This window comes from Phymastichus coffea, unplaced genomic scaffold (genome assembly GCF_024137745.1).
Source record: "Phymastichus coffea isolate CEN01 unplaced genomic scaffold, Cenicafe_Pcof_1.1 PCOF00118, whole genome shotgun sequence".
In the NCBI taxonomy this organism is placed as follows: domain Eukaryota; kingdom Metazoa; phylum Arthropoda; class Insecta; order Hymenoptera; family Eulophidae; genus Phymastichus; species Phymastichus coffea.
In genome coordinates this window covers 435,666-458,721 of record NW_026706929.1, presented here as the reverse complement: position 1 = coordinate 458,721, position 23,056 = coordinate 435,666, and the positions used below count along the sequence as shown (strand labels likewise).

General features: G+C 56.8%; 1 protein-coding gene across 1 annotated transcript; it reads right to left on the bottom strand.

Moving 5' to 3' along the window:
- Positions 1 to 1,504: 1,504 nt before the first annotated feature.
- LOC131671013 (uncharacterized) lies at positions 1,505 to 4,403 on the bottom strand. Its single transcript, XM_058947120.1, has 5 exons — positions 4,380 to 4,403; positions 4,227 to 4,291; positions 2,683 to 2,850; positions 2,400 to 2,569; positions 1,505 to 1,780 (listed from the first exon to the last, which is right to left on the bottom strand). Exons 1-5 carry the CDS (start codon positions 4,401 to 4,403, stop codon positions 1,536 to 1,538), a joined length of 672 nt encoding a protein of 223 aa, XP_058803103.1. The 3' UTR covers positions 1,505 to 1,535.
- Positions 4,404 to 23,056: the final 18,653 nt, after the last annotated feature.

Here is a 23,056-nt window from a genome sequence, read left to right as displayed (position 1 = left end):
CAGCGTCTCTGCGGGCGAAGCACTTTTACAGCCTTTCGTCGCCTCGTATTCTTGGCGCTCGTTTTCGAAAGCGCGCGGTTTTTTCTTTTTTTCCGCTGGGCAGCGGCGAGGGTGGCAGCGGCGGCGGCGGCGGCGGCGGCGGCGGCGTCCCAGAGTGCATAACGATACGCGGATAAATTTTTACGGGCGCTCGTAAACAAGCAAGACCGCAGCGCAGCTCCGCGGTTCGGCCGTGACGTGCGCGTGTGTGTTTTCTTCGCGCGAGAATGATCCGCGCGCCCGCAGATTCGGTTGGGCTTTATTTGGCAGCCGCGACGTGCCGACAACGACAGACGAGTAGTCGTTGCGCTCGCGCGTCAGCTGGCATCGCGACGCAGACGCCCGGGGCGGGGAGGCCCGCGCTGCCGCGCCGGCACGTGCTCGCTCGCGCTGGCAAGGAGCTACATCGGGGGCTGCCTTGTCAATTACGGGCCGCCTCCTCGTCGCGATCGCTGTCGATTGCGGCTTCAATTTTAACGAGCGCGCGAGCGCGAGGGAGAGGAAAAGTCGCGGCGCGCCCGGCCGTTCGTCTCGCGCCGAGCTCTCGCGGGCGATCGCGCGCGACGCACCTCTCGCAGCAATATCTCGCGGCCGGCAATACGTCATCCGCTCCATAAAAGTATAATGGCCTCTTAAATAAGCACGCGCAGGCAGCTTCGTATTTATACGTCGCTCGGAGCCCCCGAGCCCCCGCGCGTCACCCACCGCTCGCTCGCTGCAGCTTCTCCTTGCGGTCGCGCTTCGCGAGCTCCAATGGCCCATTAGATCTCCAAAGCGCTCGGCTCTCTCGGCTCCGAGTTTGCAAAACGACAAGGAAGGTGCCACGCTGTCTCTTTTTTCCAATGATCTTTAATGTTGGACGCAGCAGTACACAGCATAAGTATATTCAACTTTCCCTCGCGCGCATTACACCAGCTGTTTTGCCTCGGACAGCGGATAGCTTATCCTACAACTTATCACTATACAAGCTGCGATCTGTCGACTCTCTAATTTTCTAGGCTTATACGGTAAGAGTAGGCTACAAAATAAAAGTGCGCGTATAGCTGCACGCTAATGATCAATCGTTCTCTCTCTCTCTCTCTTTCACACTCGACGCATACAATCTCGCAAGGAGGCGCAGAGCACCGGATAGATCGAGATCGACTGGCGTGTCCGCGGACGCAGCGAGCGAGCTGGCTGCGCCGCGGTGAAAGCCACTGGCCAACTTTCGAGGTCGCGTAGAAATCTCGCGCACGAACTGCAATTACACGAGCGCGCGTCGTTACGGCGGCGTGCCGCGGCGCTCGCATACAAATGCAAATGCCACGTCTATTTGTTTCTCAATGGGCCTCGTCACTTTCGACAGCCGGGGCACAAATCATCCGACGTCCGCGCCAATCAGCGCCATAGTACGGTTATATTCGCGGCGAGGCGCCTTGAGCCGCGCAGAGGAGTCGCCGGGCGCGACCAACTGTCGGCGAAGCGCTGGGCTGCCTAAAAGCGATGAGACCGAGAGTTTAGTTGGGCGCCGGTGCGTAGGTCAGGCTGTTGTGGATGTGCGGCTGGGCCTCGCGCGCCCCGTCGCCGTACTCCTCCTCCTCCGGGTGGAATATCGCGTCGTTGATGCGCCGGATCTTCTTGAAAAGTATCTGCAGCAGGCTAGCCTTGTCCTTCGCCGGCGGCTGGTACAGCACGATTTGCTGGTGCAACGGCACCTGCAGTAAAAGCCCCGATTTAGCCTCCGAGATACCGGGATCCTTCTCTACAGGGAACAGCAGCCGTGGCACATACAAAGAGAAACAGTTGGTTTTTTGCTTTCGCTTTTTCTGATACAGTTACCAAATCAATACTCGTCCCAACGGTCACGGCTCACTTTTATTCCCGAAATATTATTTTACCACAGAGCTGTGGCCAACTGGGTCACGCTAATCAGTGTCTCATCATGAGTTTGGGCTTGTTTATTCATAGAAAAATACTTCACATACATGTCGATTTACTGGCTACTGTCATGCGGTAAGCTCTACATGAGAATGCTTACAATTACTTATAGACTCGCAATCACATGGTAAGTATATAATATCCAAGTTTCGAGAGCTATCACAAGAATTTACTCAACAAGTATACAAACGCTTCTTATATATTATTCACCGTGCGAAATGCCCGTGCGCGCACTATTCAAGGCAGCTTTATAGAAATTTTGGTCGATCCATCGGGCGAGATAAGTAATTTGTGGGCTAGAAATAAAAATAATATTTCTGGACTGAGAGAGCAACGGCGGAGAAAAGAGGTGAGCGTTGCATAAGTGAAGGGGGGCTGAGGGGTGGGGCTGGCGGGGGACAAGTTGATTCGGTAACGAGAGTGGGTGACGAAAGAAAACTCACCTAATAGCTCGTTGTTGTCCCATGTCCAGGAAGACTTCTGCTGAAAGGAGTTATCAGGCCAAGCTTCCGGGTGCAGAGGCGGGGCCCAGCTCGCAACGGAGGTCTCGGGTGGCAGCACGAATTCCGGCTCCTGATGACTCGGCCAGTTGTACGAGCGCGGCGGCTCGTGACTGCGACAAATCGCGAGTTACCGATTGTGCGGCCCCGAGGTCGTGCGAACGCCCGGGCCAGCGCGAGCGGGCCGCGAGCGAAAGTGAGCCACGCGTATTCATTGCCATCGTACCTGTGCAGCGACGACAAGTCGATCTCGATCTTGGGCGCGTGATGCAGCGCGGGCTTGGGCAGCGGTATCGGCACCGGGTAGTAGTGCATGTGGTAGTGGTGAACCGGCGTAGGTGGCTTCTTGTGCCCACCCAACGACTCCAGCAGGCTCCATATGGCTTTTTTCGGTCTGCAATCAAGCGCCGGCTTCTTGTACCGTTCTCGCCTTGCACGCGCCGCGCTCGGATTCGCTTTTTGCTTCATTATTATGGCTCGCGATCTAGGCCAAGCGCTCGCTTACTTGCCACGTTGAGCGGCCGTAGTCGCGATTCGACTGCTCATTTTCTCCTCTTTGAAAAGGAATGAGAGACGAAAAATTGACAATTTTCGCGTCAGCCTTGCCACGCGTCGCTCGATCCCGAAGGCCTCGAGGCAAGTTCACGCTCTCTCTCTCTCTCGACATTTGTTTTCTATTCCCGCCGAAAGGCCAACCAAACTACGCTACTTTCGGAATTTTCAATTCAACTTTCTGCAACTTTCGTCACTCCGACTTTTTTACGGCGCATCGTTCGTTCATACAAATGATCTGTCGTAATGTCGTGAGCGAGCATTCTGACGATGATCGTCGACTGATTATACGTTGACAAGACAAAAGTGGGATAGAACGCTGATTGCTAGTTGCGTACAATTGGAAGGCCTAGACGAATAACTGATACCCGGCCATCGCTGTTACTCGTTACTAAGCTTTCCTTATTTGGTCGAGACGCCAACTGAAGTGTCATCGTAACTGCATGAGCGAACCCAACCCGCAGAGCTTCATTACGAATGAAAATGAAGAGACGAACGGCGCTGTTTAATGGACAATGAGTACGTTGGAAATCAACATTGTTTCAATGGAGAAATTGAAGCTAAAGCAAGTATGTAAAATTGGACGCGGAGGATGTGCAGCTCGGTCCTATTCAAGCACATTGTCGGCAATAGTACAGGAATCCCGGTGGCGCGATTGTTTGTCAAAACGCAGCCATCGTACCGAGAATTGCGCCGAGTTACTCGCTGTCTACTGGAAGCATTGGCGACGCGGGCCCGACAGGAGCGAGCGCGCAAGAAGCGGCGGAAGCATCGCGCGGCATTAGAAAGAGCGGCAGAGCGGCTATTAACGGCATTAACGTTTTAAGCGCGCTGTCGCGAGCAGAGCACCGCGGGCGGCTCGCGGGGACGCGCGGGGGGGAGGGGGAGGGATCAAGGGCGAGCGCGCGAGTGATTAATTCCTTCGATAAATGGCAAATGGCGGAGCGGCCTGTTCGATAATTAATTCGCCATTAGCAGCAACAAACTCGCTGCTTAACCGGGCAGCCGTACGCGCCGAAACAAATAATTTATAATCCGTCCGAGCACGCAGGCGGACACGCGCGCGTAATTTCCGCTCAATTATGGACGCTGCACACTCAGACCGGAGCATCCCTCCGCGCCGCGGCAGCTCATTATCCCCGTGTTTTACCTCTCGTTATATTCGGCCAACCTTCGCCGATAATCGGTCGCGCGGCTCGCCGGCCTTTTCGGACTTACCCCTGGAAGAAGATGGCCTGCGCGGCCCCACCAAACACTAACAGCAGCAGCAGCGAGCACGCGAGCTGCAAAACAAATGCAAAAAGGAGGCGATTAATAGAGGCGCGCTGGACACTTGTCGCGGCGAGCGCACTCGAGCACTCGAGTAATTACACTGAGCCGAGGGTTCGTCCTCATGCTGGCGCCCGGCTTGGCAGGGCATGCGCTGCCCACGTGAGATGCATAACAAACTGAGCCGACGGCCTCGACCCGTTCGCCTTATAACCGCGAGAGCGTGCTCTTTCACTCGGCGTCTTCCCTTCCCCGGCGACCGGCGCGCGGCCCGGCCCGGCCCGGCCCGACCCGGCCAGCTCGCCGGAGCGGAGCCTCGCTTTTCCGCGGCGCCCCGACCGGACTTTTCGGTTTCGGCGGATCTAGATTAACGACCTGGGCGCCGCTTTCCTTCGCCTCGGCTCGTCCTCGGCCGCGGGCTCCCAGCAATCAGCGCCTCCGACCTGTCCCACGGCCGACAATGAGCGCCGAGAAAGCCGCGCCCGCGATCTCGCGACGAAGCTCGCCGAAAACGGTCGATATCAGCGCCGAGCGTTCAGCTGCTCGCGTCGCGTGAGAACGCTTTCTCGCGGTAATCGGACATTGTCGAGTTTCGCCGGGCGGCTTCCGGTGAGAGGCGTACCGCGCGGTGTCGTCGGGATCGCCGTCGAGACGCCTCGCAGCCGGGACGTCGTCGGCCGAGCGGCAGATGTGTAATTAGCCCGCGCGCGGCGAACCGTTAGCCCGGAGGAGCCGACGCCGGCCTGTCCGCTCGATCGCAGTCGGAAATCGGCGCCAATCTAAACAGCGTTTGCGCCGGTAACAATTGGATGTCTCGCTCGCTTCTGTTTGCGCTCGGTCGGCGCGACGAGCGGCTGGGCGAATCGAGAGGTGGATCGCTCGAATCAGCCGGAGCCGCGCGCGAATCGGACGAATGCGCCGCCGGGGCCGCACGCGTCGCGCGCGAAATTTCGGGCGTCGCGCTATCTCGGTGGACGCGCGCATAAGTTCGCAGAGAAACGCGAAACTTTCCACGAGCCGGACGCAGCGAAAGTGGGCAGTGTCAATATTTTTCCGCGAGCTCGCGGGCATCGGCGCGCAAATCAATCTCCGCGCGAGCGTCGTCGCGTCGATCAATCATAGGGGAGCACTGGACAAATAGAGAACAAGTGGCCGGGTTTGATGAATCGTACGGGTGCCGCCGAGTCACGAAACGAAAGTCTCCGGGCGCTGGTCGCGGCAGAGGAGCCGGGAGGGCCAGGCGGGGAACGAAAAGGATAGCGGACGCGCGCCGGCTACTCGCGGCTCGTTACGCCGTCGCGGGGAAATTGATACAGGCGAGCGCGCGTTGTTTGACTGGAAATGAGATATAAATCATCGCTTGCCGGCGCACTTTCCAGCTCGCGCGCCCCGTAATCATAGCGTCAAAAGAGGCGCACGTCGCGCGTGACGAATTATACTGCTCGAGGCTCGTCAAGCACCGAGTCGGCGATATCCGCCGGCGGCTGACGCGTCGCCGTCGCGGGAAGTCGCGCATCCGATAGCTCTGATTCGCCGGTGTCACCCCGAGATCCCAGCTGGCGATAACCGATAGCTTTCTACTCGAGCGCGAGCAGCGGCATTCCTAGAAATTGCCGGTGAAAGCGGACGCGTGTCGGGCGCGTACGGTCGGCGGCGAACAAAGAAAAAGGAGAGTAAGCAAAAAAAAATGTCCTTTTTCGCGTGCTCGCGCGGCCGGGAGCACGGAAACGAACGCAGACGGATAAGCTAATTAGCCGGCGGCAGCCCGATGCGCAACTTTCCCCGATAAGTTTTCAGCGAGCGAGGCAGGCGTTATTGAATAGAAACTGGCGAGCTTGCGGCCGATTGTAATTCCCCGGTGGGCGCGCGAGCGCCGCACGCACGACTGCCGGGGCTAATCGGATCGCGCGCCCGCCGCGAAAAAGGAAGCGCGGAGCCGGCCGTGCGCGAAGCCAGGGCAGGCTCGTTAGGCCTCGGCCGCGCCGCCGCGCCGCCGCGCCGCCGCGAGCCGGCCGTCGGTCGGCGAGAGCTTTCCGCGGCGGGAGAGGGACGACGCGAGTGCAGCGGGCGCGTGCGAGCAGCATCGGCTTCTCATAAATCATTCAGCTCGTAGGCTAATCGACTTTCGCGCTCTTTGCTCCTTGAGCGCGAGCGGAGCGCTTTCTAATGGGCTTTATCGGGTTACGCGCGAGGCATTGCCATTCCGCGCAGCCTCCGCCTGTCTTCCGTCGCACGCCATTCGGCGCCTCGCCGCGCGCAAGCGAGGCCTCTCGCGGATGCTTGTGCCGCGCTTAGCCGTCTTCCTTTTGCCTGCCCTGCCGCCGCCGCTTCTCTCCGCGGCCAATTGGAAACGAAGGCGCCCGCGTGCGCCGCATGCGTAATTTACGGCGCGAGCCGCGCCGCCTAGGAAAGTTGTCATTTTTACGACGAGCTTTCCCTGCCCGAGTATATCAGCTTTATAACCGCGAACGCGGTGCGTTTGGAGACAGAATTTTCACCGCGCGCCTACTTGTCACACGCATTACGAGTTTATATCGAGAGGAGAGAGGGGGGAGGGGGGAGAAACGAGCACGCGCGAAATCGCTCCTCGCGTGCGAAACTTGCCAGTTTCTTTCCGCTGCGAGTATGCGCGATCGAGTCCGGCGCCAAGTAATTTGCGTGCGAGTACCAGTCGCCGTGACCAAAACGACGCGAGCTAACGTCGAACGGTTCGGATAAGCTATCGCTCGGCTGATGAAAGTGCGCGCGAGCAGAATTCGGTGTCGGCGCGCCGATTGGATGAAAATCCGGAGCGATCGACTTTCGACTCGCGAGGACACAATTCATGGCTGTGCATGGAAATAGTCGAGCAATAATCGGGCGTTAATTGGCGCGAGAGGCCGACTTTCTTGTTCCGTTCATCGAATTCACCGGAATGCCGCGCGCGCAGCCCGTCTCTTTTATCCGGCTGCTCGCGCCGAAAAATGTCGGCCGCGCGTCCCGGGCCAGTTCGTTATCGGGGCATCGGGCGAACGATAAAAGAGACCGCGAATTCTGGCGCGAGCAGGCAGGTAGGCAGCAGCGGCTTCGGGCAAAGCGGCGACGGCGTCATTAACTCTGCCCCATCTCCGCTGGCAGCGCGTCGCGCCGCGCTCGCTCGCTCGCTCGCGGACGTCGATCGGCCGAGGGACGGGAGCGCGCGCGGAAGGCATTTGTCGGCAACGGACGCTAGCGAACGGCCGAGCGCGACGAGCTCGGCGTATCGACGTCGATCGGCGCCGCGCGGCCGCGTGGACAAAGAAAACAAGCCGCGCGGCTGCGGCGTTCGATTGGTTTATCGCACCGCTGCGGTCGCGAGACGTAATCCGCATAGGCGATGAGCGCGAGCGCGCAGCCGGTCCCCGATCAGCGCGAGGCTGGCTCGCGTCGGCTCGCAGTCTTCGACGCGAGAGCGCAGCCATTTTTCGGGCGACCTTCGATTGGCCGTCCGTGCCCGCGGTCTCCCTGCGGAGCGGCGTCGCTGGCGATTCCCGCGGGCGCTGCGCGTCGCCGTCGCCGTCGCCGCGTCATTAGAGCGTTTCCCGGGTTTATTAGTGAAATCCGCAGGCGAGAGAGCGAGCGAGGCGGGGCCGCGAGGGGTCGGAACAAGGACACCTCGCTCCTCTCATTAAGACGCTCGTTACTCTCGTTAGAGAGGCGCTCGCTCGCTCGCTCGCGCACGCGGACACTCGACTGGCAGACTGACTGAGAGCGAGCGTGCGTATGAAATATATTCCGTCGACTTAACAAGTCGCCGCGGGAGCGCCGAGAGACGCCTATTGAAAATTACTAGTGCGCGAAACATTTAAATATTCCGTATGTATATGCACGGGGCGCGCGGATGCTTATGCATGAGCTCTCGCTCGCGCTGCTCCGCCGACGGTGAGACGTCGAGGAAAGGCGCCGCGAAAATTCGGCAGCGGAGGAGATCCGGTCGATCGCGGGAGAAAAACGCGCGGCGGGCGGCGTATACGTGTGGATGGCAAAGGCGCGGCGCGCGCCAAACTCCGCCAGCGCGAGCGCGCCGCGTGTATCGTTAGGGCCGTGCCGTGGGTGTTCCTTTATTGAACTAATTTTACAGCGGCGTATCTTCGCCGCAGCTCCCCTTTGATGCAGGCGCCTCCCGCCTGCCGCCTGCCGCCTCCCGCCACCCGACCCCCGTCGCCCGCCGACTTCCTCGCCCTCGCGCTCCGCCCGTCCAACTTGCCCCATTACCTCTACGCAAATATAACCAGTTAGCGCCCCGCAGCCCCCTCAGCCCGCGCTCGCGCGCACACTCCCGGGCGGATAGCGGAGCGGCATCCCTCGGCTGCCGCTATATCGGGCGCTCATCCTTCTTCCTCCGCTTTGAGGACTCAGCCGCGCTTCTTCGGGGGGACGCGCGCGGCGATCGGCAGCGGACAAACAGTCGACGCGCGCAATAATCGACTGCAATCGTCGGCGGCAGTCGGCGCACCGGGCCAGACCCACCGGGGCAAGACGTCCAATATTTGCGGCTCGGCGTCGGCGGAGCGCGAGGCGCTGGCCGCGGCGAGCGTGCTACGGCTGCGCGGGGCGACGCTAATGCTGGTAAAATATTTGCGAGCGAGAGAGAGAGACACGTGGGATTCGGCGGCGAGCCGGAGCTTCGGCCGCCGTCGGTCCCGCCGAGGCCTGTTACACGGTCAGCTAACAACCCCTTAGCTGCTCCCCCGGGGCCGGGCCGAGGCAGCGCCCGCGCCCGTAACGATTGTTTGATCGGCCGGCGCCGCTCGCGCTCGACCGCCTCGCTCGTCCGCGGGTGCGCGTGGCCCGAGCTTCGGCAGCTGCCCCGCTGATCGACCGATTGGCGGACGGCCGATCGGCGCCGACTCGGCCGTATCGAGCGACTTCTTCTCCCGGGCCGGCCGCCCAGCCGCGGAGTCGCGTGCGGCCCTGCGCGCTCGCGTGCGCGCCCGAAACTGCGTAATGAAGTCCGCGCACGAAAAGCCGGCGACGCGGCATCAGTCAAGCCGATCGACCGATTCGCGAGCGCGCAGCGACAGATGAAATTTATTCGGGCGCTAATGTTTTTCGTATTGCCGAGTGGCGTGCCCCTAATGGCCGCACCTTCGTGCCCGGCCGCCATTTACGGCCGAGGCCTTTGCACACCGACGAGCCGCCGCTAAATCATACGAGAATGCTAATCAGAGCTGCGGAGCTCGTCCGCCGGGAGAGCGCGCGCCGTCGAGAAAGTCGCATGACGAAGAGTCGCCGGCCGGCCGCGACATTCGTTGGAATAACGCTGCCTCGGGAATCTTCCGGGGCCGGGGCGAAGGACTCGAGCGCTCCGAGAAAAAGGGACGGGCGGGCTCCTCGAGCGCTGCATTTAACGAAAATACGTGCTTGATATTCCGCCGTATGATCCGCCCGTTAGTGGAAGCTTTGCTGTTTTCTTAGTGGCCGACGGGCGCAGCCATCCAGCCAAATTATAACGGGCTGCGCATTGTTTGAAAAATACCATGGCATAACAAGAGGACGCCGTCGCCGCCGCCGCCGCCGCCGTCGCTCGGACATCGTTATCCTATCTCCGATGTGGAGCGCCCGAAAAAACCTACAGCCGTCCCGGATATAGCCTGCTCGCAGCTCGGGCTCCCCACCCACTGCCTGCTTGCGACTTGTGTATTTTCGGACGGTCGAGCGCTCATTTCGCCGATGTTTAGCCGGCCTCTGCCTTGTTATCACTGGCCACGCTGGAAAACAGAGTTTGACAACGCGCTCCCGGTCGACATAAATAAAACTCGGGCGCTCTGCGAGTGTGTGTGTTCGCGCGCGCGTGCCGCCGCCGCGAAGAAAAGCCAGACCGAGGCGCCGGGGCTAAAGCGCTCGATTGGGCCGTTAATGGTCAGCTGATTGGCTTGAGCCGGCCAAACAAGCCAGCCAAAGCCTCTTCCGGCTGCACATACAAAATAGATAAGAAGCCGTCGGAGGCTACGTGCACTTTCCCGGATAATTGTCTATCGCCGACTGCAGCCGCGCTCGAGCCTCGTCCTTTTATCAAGGTCGTTCGTCTTTCATCCTTACTCCTGTTCGACGATGATTTGGCGTACGCCAATCATCCGGCTGTGCGCGCGCCTCTTAACGTGTTCGCTGTCGTTGTAATTGGACGCGACCCTTACTACTTTCCCTTCGCAAGTCAGGCCCGCAGGGAAGCACTCTGTCTCTCTCTCTCTTCTTGTTACCCACATGCTAATTCGCTCGAGAGAGCGAGAGGCAGACGCAGCTACTCGTGCACCTGCCACCCTCCTCCTTCGTCTGCTACTCGCTACTTGGCGCTGCAGCACGCGCGCCGAATCTCTCGTGCTTGTGTTCGTAATTGTTCCGCCGGCTGACCTGCGTACCACGCGCGCGACGTCGACCCAGCGACTTTCGGCTCGCATCTTCCGATGAGAATCGGAAAAGGACACGGATCACCGCGAACAATGCCGAGCGACAGCTCGTCATCGTCATTGATACGTAAATGCAGCGCCTGACGAAGATCAGTCGAGCGCTGAATTGGCGATCGAGTCGCCGTTGGACTTGTTAGCGGGAGCAGGCAAAGTGGCAGGCCTCGCCGAGGGCCTGGCGTAGCTGGAAAAGTGTGCGGCCGGGCAGACAGGCAGTGCGCGCAGCGACAATGGCACACGCGTGTGGGTGGAGGACAAATGGGTGACGGCGATGGTCGATAGTAATAATTTGCGTGTGATTGGCGCGCGGGAGAGAGTGGGAAGAGGGATGGGGGTTCGTTATCGGCGCGCCGCCGCCGCCACCCCTCGGGGAGTCCTCCTCATTAAGGCCTGCAAAGCCCGGCCTGATCTGCCTTTCACCCTCCAGCTCCGCTGGCTTGGCTCTCGGCTCGCCGGATATATAGACCGTACACTCTACTTGTACGTCTGCCCATCTTATTTGCTCTGCGCCCCTCTTGCCTCGATATCCTCGCTCGCTTTGTTTCCATATGCGTCATTGGCGCGCTCCCGAGCGCCGAGCCGAGAGCGCGGAGCCCCGGCCACTATGCCGCCTCTGCTCCTCGAAGCCCATTAATATTTTCCGGCCGGGGCCATTGAGCGTCGAGCCGCCGAAACTTTCGATGGAAACTAGCGTGGCCCTCAGCCGCGGTGCGCGCCGAGTGCCGCCGCCGCCGCCGCCGCCGCCGCCGCCGCGATTTTCCACAGCTTCACGGAGAGCGTCGCACAAAAGCGCGCGCAAAATAGACGTCGGATCGATTACGCTTTTTCACGCACGCTAACGCGATATCCAGGGGCAAACCTCGTCTATCGCGTCCCTCGGGGGCAGGACGCCGACCGATCGATTGATCTCGACCCACGCGCGCACACGTACACACTCGCCAATTACTAGTTGGTCAACTGGCTGCAGCCTCGGAAGAATGGCGGCTTTTGTGCGTCGGCAAATTAGTCTGAAACAATCATCGCGCGATGCAAACAAAGTCGAGCTTGACCGTGGAAAAAAATTTTTTTCGCCCCCTCCGACCGATTGTTCCAGCGGGCCGCTCTCTCTCTCTCTCTCTCTCTCTCTCTCTCTCTCTCTCGGGGATCATTGATAACAGCAGGTCGCGGGAGAGGCAGCGAGCTGGGCGCCCGCGTAATTGATTGGCGCGGGGCGCGAGTCAACACGCCCGAGCGAGTTTCAATCGAGCAACTAACTATTTTGTATGTCTTCCTGCGATCGATCAGCGAGGGCAAAATTCTCGTGTATCAGCTTAATTGAACGCGCGGAGCTTGGCGCGTCTGCCCGGAATACTTTGGAGCTGTGCGCGCGCGCGCGCGCGCCTAATCCTTCGCTAACGCGGCTAGGGCTCGCTGGGGGACGGGGGAGCGGACTCGTGACAGCGAGACATTATGTCAGAGGTAAACATCTGGAGGATCAGTGACTTGTGGGAGCGATGCTCGGCTTTGACTGTGGCGCGCGCGCGAACTCATCGATCAGACGGCGAATTCTTTCGCGAGATGTTCGAAGGCGATCCGACGCTGCGGGACGCTGCGGCGGTGCGGGTCCGTCCGATCGAGGGTTGCTCCGAGCCGAGGGGTTAGCAGATCCTAATTGGCCTCCAGCTTCGGCTCTTAGCACTGCTCTCGCTCGATTCGCGACTCTTAACAAGAGCAAGCCTCCGATTGCCGCTGAACAAACGTCCTGCTAGGGGGAACGGGGGGTACGAGCGATACCTCCTTCGTCTACCCTCCGCGCCTCTTCCGACTGTTCTTCTTTCGCTCGTTGGCCGACTGCTTCCTGCTTCATCCCAGCGAGCGAACGCGCGAATTTGAGAGAGCGAGGGAGGCAGCGCGAAGCGTTTGTCGCGCGAAGAATGCAAAACGTGGCTGCAGCTGCGAACCGCGCCGGAAGCTCGTGCTGCAAAATAAGAAGGTGGTGCGCCAATGGCGACTTAACTGGTCGCGACGAGCTCTCTACGTACGACCCCATCGGCCGAGGGAATACACTTTCAGCCCGCTGCCTCCGCGCTTGGCGACGGTATTTTCATTAAATTCTTTCGAGGCCGCGAGAGCGCTAGAAAAAAGTCTCCGAGGGGGTCAGGCCGATATAAATCTAATAACGCGGCGCCTTTGCTTCGCGCGCCCATCCCTCTTGCGCTCTCGCCCTCGCGTTGCCGAGCTCGAGCGCAAGTAGGTGCGCGAAATTAAAAGTGCCGAGGTGGTGGGCTGCGGTCGAGCTGCGCGAAAAATGATCATTGCTCGGGGTGCCAAGTCGGGAGCAACGACTGCCACCTACCGCAGATCATTAGCAGTGGCGAGAAAACGGCAGCACACGAACGTTGGCTGCGGGTAATTAGCCGCCGCCGGGGGTAGGGGGGTCGATAGGCGGATTCTTTATCGATGTCGTCGGTGAGGGAAAAAAAATCGTAGACCGATAAATAATTGAGCGCAGATAAGTACAGCCGAGGCGCGGCACTTGTCTACAAGCGATTATGGACACGCGAACCTTTCCCCCTCTTGCTCGCCGCCACCCTCCACGGACTATAGCTGTGTAACCCGCCGTGTGCGTTCTCCGCGTTGTCTGGGTGTAACGTTTATTTCTCGCGGACGAATCTTTGACGTCGTTAGCGGGGAAATCGAGGTAGTATTAGTGTAGCGAAGGCTCTCGCGTGTGCATGCACTGATGATCTATATAACTGTTATTGCTGCTCGCTTATCTTTACTCGCTTTCCTCCGACTGTGCGCGAGGATACAGATACACGCGCGCGCGCGCACGTACGCGGGAGCAGCGCGCGCGAATGCGCATACTTTGTTAACTCGCCGCCCGTAATAATCGTACGGAGCAACCATTGGAATGGATCGTAATCAGTAGTATAATCGGCTTTGGTCAGACCACCGCGCACCCTATTATTTGGATATCAGATACTACAAAATTGCATGTAATTTGACACTCGAAAACAGTTGTCTACGCGAAAAGCAAGCTCTTTTTGTTGGTAGTTGGCCCGTTTGCGAGAGAAAAGCGTGGGCCGGCTGCTGCTCTCGGCCGACAACAATGCATATAATGAAGCCGTAGCGAAAGAACCAGAGAATCAGTAATTTTTTATATATTTCTAGCGACTGAGAAGGTAATGGAATAATCCTGCGTGAGGCAGAGAGGGAGAGAGAGAGAGAAAGAGAGAGAGAGACGAAAATCTGGTAGGTTAAGGTGAAACATCAAGTTTGGAACACGGTAATGCACTCGACGTTGTCAGGCCAAGAGGGATGAGGTAGTGTAGTTCTGCCCCGCCGCTGAAAGAGAATGAGGCGGAGAGGCAGGAAGGGGAGCGAGAGAGAGAGAGAGAGAGAGAGAAGTTAACCTGGACCAAGGGCTTTCGCTTTGGAATATTTAAACGCAGAAAGAGTTCTGCTCTTTTACTGATTTTACAGATTTCATTTGACCCATCTGTTCGGAGATTATGCAGGATTTGTTTTGCTGCCTAGCTAGAGAAACTTTTTCCAAAGGTGCTTTATTCAGCCGAAGCTGAAATGCATCCGAAATAATTGCTCTCGTTTTGCAACGTTGTCGCGAGCGAGGCTCGTAAAAAACTAGTTGCGTAGTCGCGCGCGCGTCGACGCCGAGCACGAAAGCATTCGTCAACGAGCAGCGGAGTAACGGTGATCGCGACTCGAGCACGGCAAACGGGTGAGCGCAGTTTTCGGCAGGCAGTGCAGGTGAAAGAGTGCGGCGGCCACGGGAAAGGAAAATGGTGCGGAACGGCTAGCGCGGGGCCGGCAAAATCAATGTGTCAATTAGAGGGTGTGGGCGGAGGGGGGCGCAGCGGCGCGCGTGCAAGGGCGGCATTTTCGCAGGCTCGTCCCCGGTCGGCTGGCGTCTTTCGCGCTATAAATCTATTTATTGTTTATCATGATTAGCGAGCGAGCGATGCATCAATTAAGGCCGGCCTCAAAGTCCGTGTACACGCGCTTCCCCTGTATACACACGCGCGTGGCCGCGGATATCAGACGCTCTCTCCCGGCTAAAAGCTAAAAGCTTTCCCATATTTCATTAGTCGCTGCGCGCCCACGAGAGCGAGAGCGAGCGCGCGGAGGGGAGAGGCGCAGGGGAGGAGGCGCAGGGGAGGGAGTTGGACGTAAGGCCGCTAATTACGCGCCGCTTTTTTCACGAGGGCCAATTAAATCGTAATAAGGAGCGCGTTTGAATGTCGAGCGGAAGAAGGGTGCAGGGGAGAGGGAGAGGGGGTGGGGTGGCAATTAATGAAGACGCTGAAAATAAGCGCGCGAGCAGGCTGTCGGCTGCAGCAGACTCATGCGCTCCGACTGCAGTGGGCGCGCGCGGATAAAAAGATGCCCCGCCAGATTAGGATGTAATTCAATCTAGATTCAATTATTGATAGGCGCCGTCGCTTTTAATTAGCGTCATTAAAGTTTACGAGCGAGGCTGCACGATCTGCATGCGCGCGCGCGCGCGACTTTGAACGAGGCAGGGCGCGCTGCTAAGAGATCGCCGAGAGACGTGGAAGCGTGCCCGATATTTTTGCAATTGGCGCGACTGATTAAAGCGTGTCAGCGCGGCTCGGGGCGCGGACCTAACGAAAACGATCGCGAGCAAAAGCGATCGGGCCAGCCCCAATTGTGTCGATGGCCGAAGGACGACGACCATTGAAGGCTGGTCAAAGGTGCGCCTCCGCCGTCGCGCACCAACGTAAAGAGCCGGTCAGAGAGAAAAGGCAAACACGCCGGATTAAAGGGATCGTCGAGTAGTCCTTAATTATGCATTGTCGTCAGAAAGTAGTGGTTCGATTCCGAAAGCTCTCTGTGCTCGTTTCCCTTTGCCTCGGCAATCCGCCCGATCGATCCGCAGCTGTTTACCGGCGAGGGAGGATGGGCGCAGCGTCAAGAGCTCTCTCTCTCTCTTTCTCTCTCTCTTTCTCCCGTGTGCGGGCTATTTTTCGTGCGCTGCACTCGGTGGAGCTCCTCGAGAGAGAGCGAGAGAGAGAGAGAGAGAGAGAGAGAGAGAGCGAGCGAGAGGGTGAGGGGGGGGGGGGGCGAAAATTCGGAGCAGCGCCGAAATTAATTAATGCAGCGCGCATTCTCGGCCGGGGCTGGCGCCAGTCAGACGCCCGGGCATCGAGAGATCGCGAGCCGAGCTTGCGGCCTCGCCCGTAAAATTCTCGGCATTGCGTCGAGGGCGGCCTTATTAGCGGGTGGCGAGCGCGTCCGGCATACCTTGCGTAGGGCCGCCCGGACGAGCGCGCTTGCCCGGCAATCCGATTACATCGATGACTACAGCGCTCGCCTTTTTTCCGCTTACAGCAAAACGTCATTCGGCGATCGCTTGTCATTTCGGGATTTCTCTCGCGCTGCCCGGCGTAGTCAGTAGTCTTTTTCATGAAATAATCCGCGCCGAGTCATCGTCCGACCCCGTTCCAAAGGCCCTCCGCCGGCGCGTGGCTAAACGCTCGCCCATTAATTCCGAATCGGCCGCGACTCTGTTTTCAACAAGGCGCATTATAATTTTTTTTTTCCTCGCGCGGCCGCTGAACAAATAGCAAAAAAAGGAGCGCGGCGGCGGCGGCGGCGGCGGCGGAGGAGAAAAAACGGCGAAAACTGTAAAAAGAGCTCGAAATTAATGATGCCCCTGGCGCATTAAGAGCGCTGCGAGCCGCAAGAATTCCCCTTAGAATTCGCGCGGGCGAAAGCGCAAAAAAGCTGCAGCGGCCATTTTTCCGCGGCACCTCGTTACTCCTACTGTTTCTATTTAATGATGTCTAAATTGTCATGCGCGAAAAGGGACTGGAAATTAAAAGCGCGAAAAGAAAAGCGCTTTGCCAGCGCCGGCTATATTCCTTGTAGCCGGCGCTTTGTCGCTCGCGCGCGTACGCGCCGAATAAAGAGGATGACGAGCGGGCGCGCTTTCCCTCCCCGGCCCTCCCCAGCCGCGCCGGCTCTCCCCGAGTTATGTTAATTGCGAGATTATTGTGCGCCCGCTGCCATTGTCGCCGGCGTCGTTTGACTCGGCGATCCGCACGGGCGGCGCGCGCTCTCGGCTATTTTTCGCGAGCGGCCGCTCCGCCAACTATCCGTGCGATGCCGCGCGGGGCCGTCTTTTGTTCGGCCGGGCGCCAATTTTCGCTGCAAAGTCCAGGCATAGCCGACGGCGAGCTACTTATCTCGCGCGCGCATACCCCCCGGCCCGGGGCATTCTCGACTTAACGACGCCCGATCATAATTCTCGCGGCCAGCGATATCTTGAATGCGCGGCATTCGGGCGCGGCATTGTGCGAATCGGCGCATTCCAGCCGCGATCGCCAAAGGTTCACGGCCCAACTATTTGCCGGCGGCGCACTTTGCGCGAGCGGCGCCCGGCTGCCTCGGCCAAACAATCGAAAGAGCCGTTGCGCGCGCGCGCGCGCCGCCGCCGCCGAAACTGCCCGGCCGCTCGCTCATCGCTCCTCGCCCCGTGCCTGCGGCCCGATCATAATGACCCCGTGAGCGAGTTGCCGAGCCAGCCCGCGCCGCTTCTGCTCCGTCTGGATAACTCGCAGTTCGGCCGGCTCTCTTTCTCGCGGTGGCGAGGCGGCGATCGGGATTCAACGTGACCGCCCGACCGCATCTGTCGCTCGCTCCTTATGCGCCGGCGAAAACCCATATCGACGCGGAAATATCAAAGGACCGTGGACCGTCGCTTGTTAACCAGCGAGCATCGCTCGTGTGCGACGCGCAGTTGCGACTTGCGCTCGCTTCGAAACAAGTATAATTAATAAAGGGCGCCATTTCTTTGCTCGGCCCTCGTGCAAAGTTCTTCATTAGCACGAGAGCGGCTTAATCGTCGCGCGATTCCTCGTTAAGTGACTAATTAAAGCGTCCTAACCGGCGGAAAATCCGTCGCTCTCTCTCCCTTCTGCGAAAAAAGCAAAAAGAAGCGAGCGAAAAGGAAGAATGAGCGAGCAAACCTTAACTAGGCCGCGCGAGCGAAACAAAGCTCATAATTCGCAAGAGTGGGCGAAAAACACGCGTCGATCTCATTTGCAATCGGGAATTCCTGGAGGCTTTTGTACTTCGGCACTCTCTCTCTCTCTCTCTCTCTCTCTCTCTCTCTCTCTAATTGGTACTAATTACGTCCACTAATTGTTGCCTTTCCCTTGTCCGCTCTATCTTCTCGCGCGCCTGCAGAGAAAAATCTACGAGTCGCGCGTCAGCGGCGGGCGCGCTTGTTTAGCGTCTTGTCTTGCGGCGCGCCCGGTAAAAAGCTGCTTTTACTACTGCGGCGCGGCGCTTTCTTGCGGCTTATAACTGAGCGCTCGTTAATTGTCGGGCGCTCGCTCGTAGTTGTCTTGATAAAGATATCTCTTGTCTTTGAAAGGCGCAATTTAATTAAAATCGCAGCGAAACGGAGCATAATTAAAAAAAAAATACATCTGTTTCGGTTGGCTTTCCACCGTCGAGGCGAGAGCACTATTTGTTTAATTCGGCGCGTCGGCCGTAATAGCGAGTTGAAAAGTCGAATAAAACAGATAAAGCTGAACGGGTGGTGCGCGAGCGAGCGTAATTTAATTAGACAGAGAGAGAGTGCCACTTGTTTTTTTTCCTACCCCGCCCCCCTTTTTATCCCGGGAATTGCACGGGCTGCATCGCGATTATTTAAGCATTTCGTCAGCCTTTTGCTTTGATGTTTACTTAGTGGCTCTTGACGCGCAGTCACTCCGCTCTCGTCATCGCCGTCGTCGTCGTCGTCGTCGTCGTCGGCATCGTCATACATTAATTAATAGCGCGCGACTTGGCGCGAGCGACATTTTCGGCACACGTACGCGGCTCGCCATTTGCAAATATAATTTGGCGCCTTTAGCGCTAATTTTTTGCCTCGCTCGACAAGCGCATTCCTGGTGCTCAGTCCGCACCCACGTGGATTTTTTCTTTCTCCCTTCCCTTTTCTTTTTTTTTTTCTTTTCATCGGGCCGTCTTTCGAAATTTATGTTAATGCAGCAGTCTTAATTATTCGCCGCGCCGTGTTTGATAAAGCGAAGCGTTGCCGGGAATAAATGCGCTCGGCGGAGTATGAACGGGGGAGCCGAAGAAAGTCGGCGCTGCTGCGGTGCTCGCGCGCACGAGCGCAGCCGAAAAAGGAAGAGAGTCCGACGGGAGCGGAGCGCTGCCAGGCAGCCTTTCGCGCAGTCTAAATGCCGAAAATACGCGTAATGGACTCGCCGGCTGCGGCCGCCGGCATTTGTACGCAAATCCCGGGCGAGCGCGCGCGCGATCGAGCGCGTAAGCCGCAGCGACGAGCGAGCTTTTTAACCGTCGCGACTTTTGTTGGGCGATGGTACACGGGATTGGTACACGGGATAAGTCGGCGAATAAAACTTGGCTCCGCTTGCGCGCATCGGCTGCTTTGTCGATTGTCGAGACTGCGAGCGGGCGCTCGCGGCCTACCGCACCCGCACAATTAAATTAGCCACGGGCGACGCTCCACGCGTGCTTTTGAATTTGTACGGACGAACGCCGATCGCCGCCGAGCGGGAGCGAGAGAGACTGCTCGCCTCTTTTCCGCGGGAGCTTGCGCGGCTTCGGCTCCACATTACTGTCGTTTGTTCCTCTGCTCTTTTTGTCTCCGGCGAGTTTTGTTCTTTATTTCGTCCTGGCTGCTACTTTACGAGCCTCCCGAAGGTCCGAAAAAATAGCAATAATAATAATAATGACGATAAAAGTAAACTTGGAATTCCGCGAGCGCTCGCAATTTTTCAAGTGAAATAGGCAAGATTAAATTTGAAACGGCAAACTAAAGCTTGCGAAAAGAACGACCCTTGCCGCTCGGACATTTCGAATTATTCAAATTTCAGCATCAGATTCGTATTCCGACGGCATTAGCGTACAAATTTTCATGCAGAAACTGTCTCGAATTACCGAAATCCGCGGGGATGAAAAACTTACATTTGCGGGGGTTGCTGCATTCGTTATTCGCGCGGATTATTACAATCGAATATGTTGGTCGCGCAACTTTCCCATCAAGATATCGCGCAAAATCGATGATCGATTGTTCTCGAGATGCGCGAGCTTGACGATCCGCGGGCAGATTAGGCGGAATATTCGGCAGCGCGAGACGCGAACGAGTGAGAAAGTTGGCAAACGAATAGACGAATGATCAGCCGCAAAGTTGCCTCGGTAATGGAGTCTCTTATCGCTGATCCGCGAGGCAGTGCGTTTAAGAAGTACAGGAGGTGTGCGGCGCCTTGGAAGTTTTGCGCGCGGGCGCGTGTGTAGGGTGAACGGAGAGGAAGGACTAGGAGGTTAATTGAGTGTGTCGTTAAATGGGCTTTAAATTTAGTTTGCGCGGGCGAGAGGTGGAGCGGGGCATTAGAGCGTCGTTAGGCGGTCCTCGCGAAAATCAGAGTGGCCATTACGCCAGCGCGACTAGGAGGAGGGCGAATTTCGCTCCTTCTCTGTGCGCGTCTAATAAGCGAATCCCTTTCAGTTGCGCTTTAGCTGCAGGCGAGCCGGGCCCCCCGCCACCGGGCCGGCGCAACTTATTCTCCTCGGACGAGCGAAAGCCCGTGTATAGTGTCGCACGCGCGCCCCGCTAACTTCCTCGACAGTTTCAACTTTATTGCGTTAGTTTCTGCGCGCCCGCCCCCCTCGCCCGCCCCCTCGCCCGCCCGCAAGCCCCTGCCCCCTCCCGTCGATTATTACTATTTTATGCCCTCTCACTGCGCCGCTAATTTTTACGTTCGCGCGCGGCTTCGCCGTTTGTCCGGCGGCCGAGCCTAGATTTCACCAAGGCCACTGTCTTCCACTCGGTCGTTGCCGCAGCCACCTGCCGCTCAGCTGTCGTCGCCAAGCGTGTTTGCGTGTAACGGAATAGCAGCCGCTTAACCAACCTCCTCCAAGTCGTGTTCTTCCGAAAGCATTGACGCCGCGTTGCGCTAGACATTCATTGGGCTGCGAGGCGAAGCTCATTACCATCAAGCTCACCTCGAATTTGTCGCCCATCAGCCGCCCGAGTCGGCTGCAACTTTCGGCCCGCCTTACATACGCTTCGCGCGATCGCTCCTCGAATCCAGATCGTAACACGGATCCTAGTTGCCCTACGCAACCGTTATTTCTAGCTTGTCTTCTCTATTTCATAAGTGGTGCAGTCGAACGAGATCAACTTGGATTTGCGTCAGTTGGCTGCAGCAACGCCTAGTAAGCAGTCGTCACTGTCTCCTTGGACTCCTTGGCTTGAAATAATCGCTTCACCACCTATTCCCACTCGACTCTTACACCCTTCGCATATGCTTTATACTAAGTTTGCGATCAATGTACTTCGGTAAATGCACATCCGGCTAATTTTCTGTCAAAGACTTTGATTGTGACGGATGGAGCTATGCTTCATTGCTATACGGTTCACTGAAACATTCGAGTACCAATCTAACTAAATCAAATCGCACGATAACGCTATAATGCAAGATGTTCAGATGTCACAGGTTTCAAGTAAATTTTGGGTATACAAGTATATCTCCCTATTTATATCATTCTTCTTTCTATACTGCGTTCTTTTCCGTCATTGTCTATACGCACGTAACCATGCAACAAGGTTATCTTTTAAAGATACCCGCGAAGAGGCTTCGAATATTGCTCATTCAAGTATGCGCACGTCATCCATCCTGACAGCTTACACCAGCCACGGAAAGCAACAGAAACGTTAGTTTTCAACGTCTCGTTATAAAGGTAAAGAAGTCGTCAGTGACTTGAACACAACCAAATTGTCACATCAACAATACATGAAAGACGAGATGAGAGGAAATCATAGACGTGTCGTATCGTTAGTAAACTTTTATTCAGACTTGATTCTAGAATACAATTACCTTCGTATTCTACGCACGCCAGTCAAGTTTTGTATCGCGCAATGAACTGATATTCAACCCAAGTCATTACCTCTATAATAAAATACACTCTCAGCGATACCTATTCGATTTTAATTATTTTTCTCATAGCTGTCGACGACTCACAGACTGCTCGAGGCAAGTTTTAGACCAGTTATCTTTGCGCATAGTAGCCGTATTGGATGTCTCGATCAGCCGCACAAAACACACGGTTGCCGTAATTTACCCGACGGGAGTTATGCTCGACTGCGTAATTGACAGCTCTCTTCCAAATGTCCGCGACGAGTCCGAACAGTGCGTCGCTGAAACGAAGGCGCGATAAATGACATCGGTGAGTTTGAAAAGCAGTCGGTGAAAAACAACTGGTCGTTTCTCCAAAGCCCGCAATCAAGAACCTAACCGATGGTTCTCGCGGACGCGTCGTTACGATCGCGATACAAGCCCGCTTCTCGTTAAACTTTGACGGATACGCCAACTGCAACGCATTATTATCGGCTTTCGCGAAGCGTACTCGATCGTGAATTGGCTTATTACAAATACCTTGACTAGAGAGCAATGTCATTGTCGGCTACATCGTAGAACTCATGTCTGATCATTTTTGCTATCGCGTGTCTACTAACCACTTGCGAGTCGTCTGCTCGATAGGATGATGTATTTTCATCGATGTCCCTGTAGAACGTTTAGATTTATCTTTGTAGAGCCTCGGGATTAAGCCTGAATTGACGGACGCTCGGAATGGTCAGTCCTCGAGTGCCCAATGAATGTTCAATGAAAGACAGGCTATACTTACCCGAAGCAATGGGCAGCTGTCGATATCCATGGTTTTAAAATTATTGATCCTCTGCATAACTGGTCACCGTTCCTCGCGATTTCAGTCCGTCAAAGTATTTCTTGTACTGTCATTGGACGCAAACAAGTCAAGACGCGAAAGGCCAATCGAAGTACGCGTCCGCTTACAAAGCACTGCGCAATGACAAATCGATTGTAAAAGAAGCTGGACTGCTTGCCATGTAGGGCACACGTTTCACGTCGTACGTCAAAGCTCCTATCAAATTTTTCCTTCCCAAGAGGCTTCGCTATCATTAGCTATGGGCATAGCACGTTACATGTTACGCGTCATAGCTTCGTATATTTTCCACGTGCTACTTATCCATCAAAAGGCGTTTGCCGGCAGACACCAAATACAGAGAACCTATCAACGCGCCGACCATTGCGCAACAGTTGGAGAAACAATGGGACGAGAACTCCCTTATATTCGGATTTCAAAATTACACACGAGCCGCTACCCAGCGGAATAGCAAAAGTTGCGAAAGGAAAATATCCCGTTATTAATTTAAATAAGCGAATGACGCAAGCGACGGCCCAAAAAAGCACGCGGCACGCAATATAATTGAGATGCCCGATCGCGCAGCAAGCCTGTTCGAACGCAAGCTCAAGACAAGCATGCGATGACGCAAAT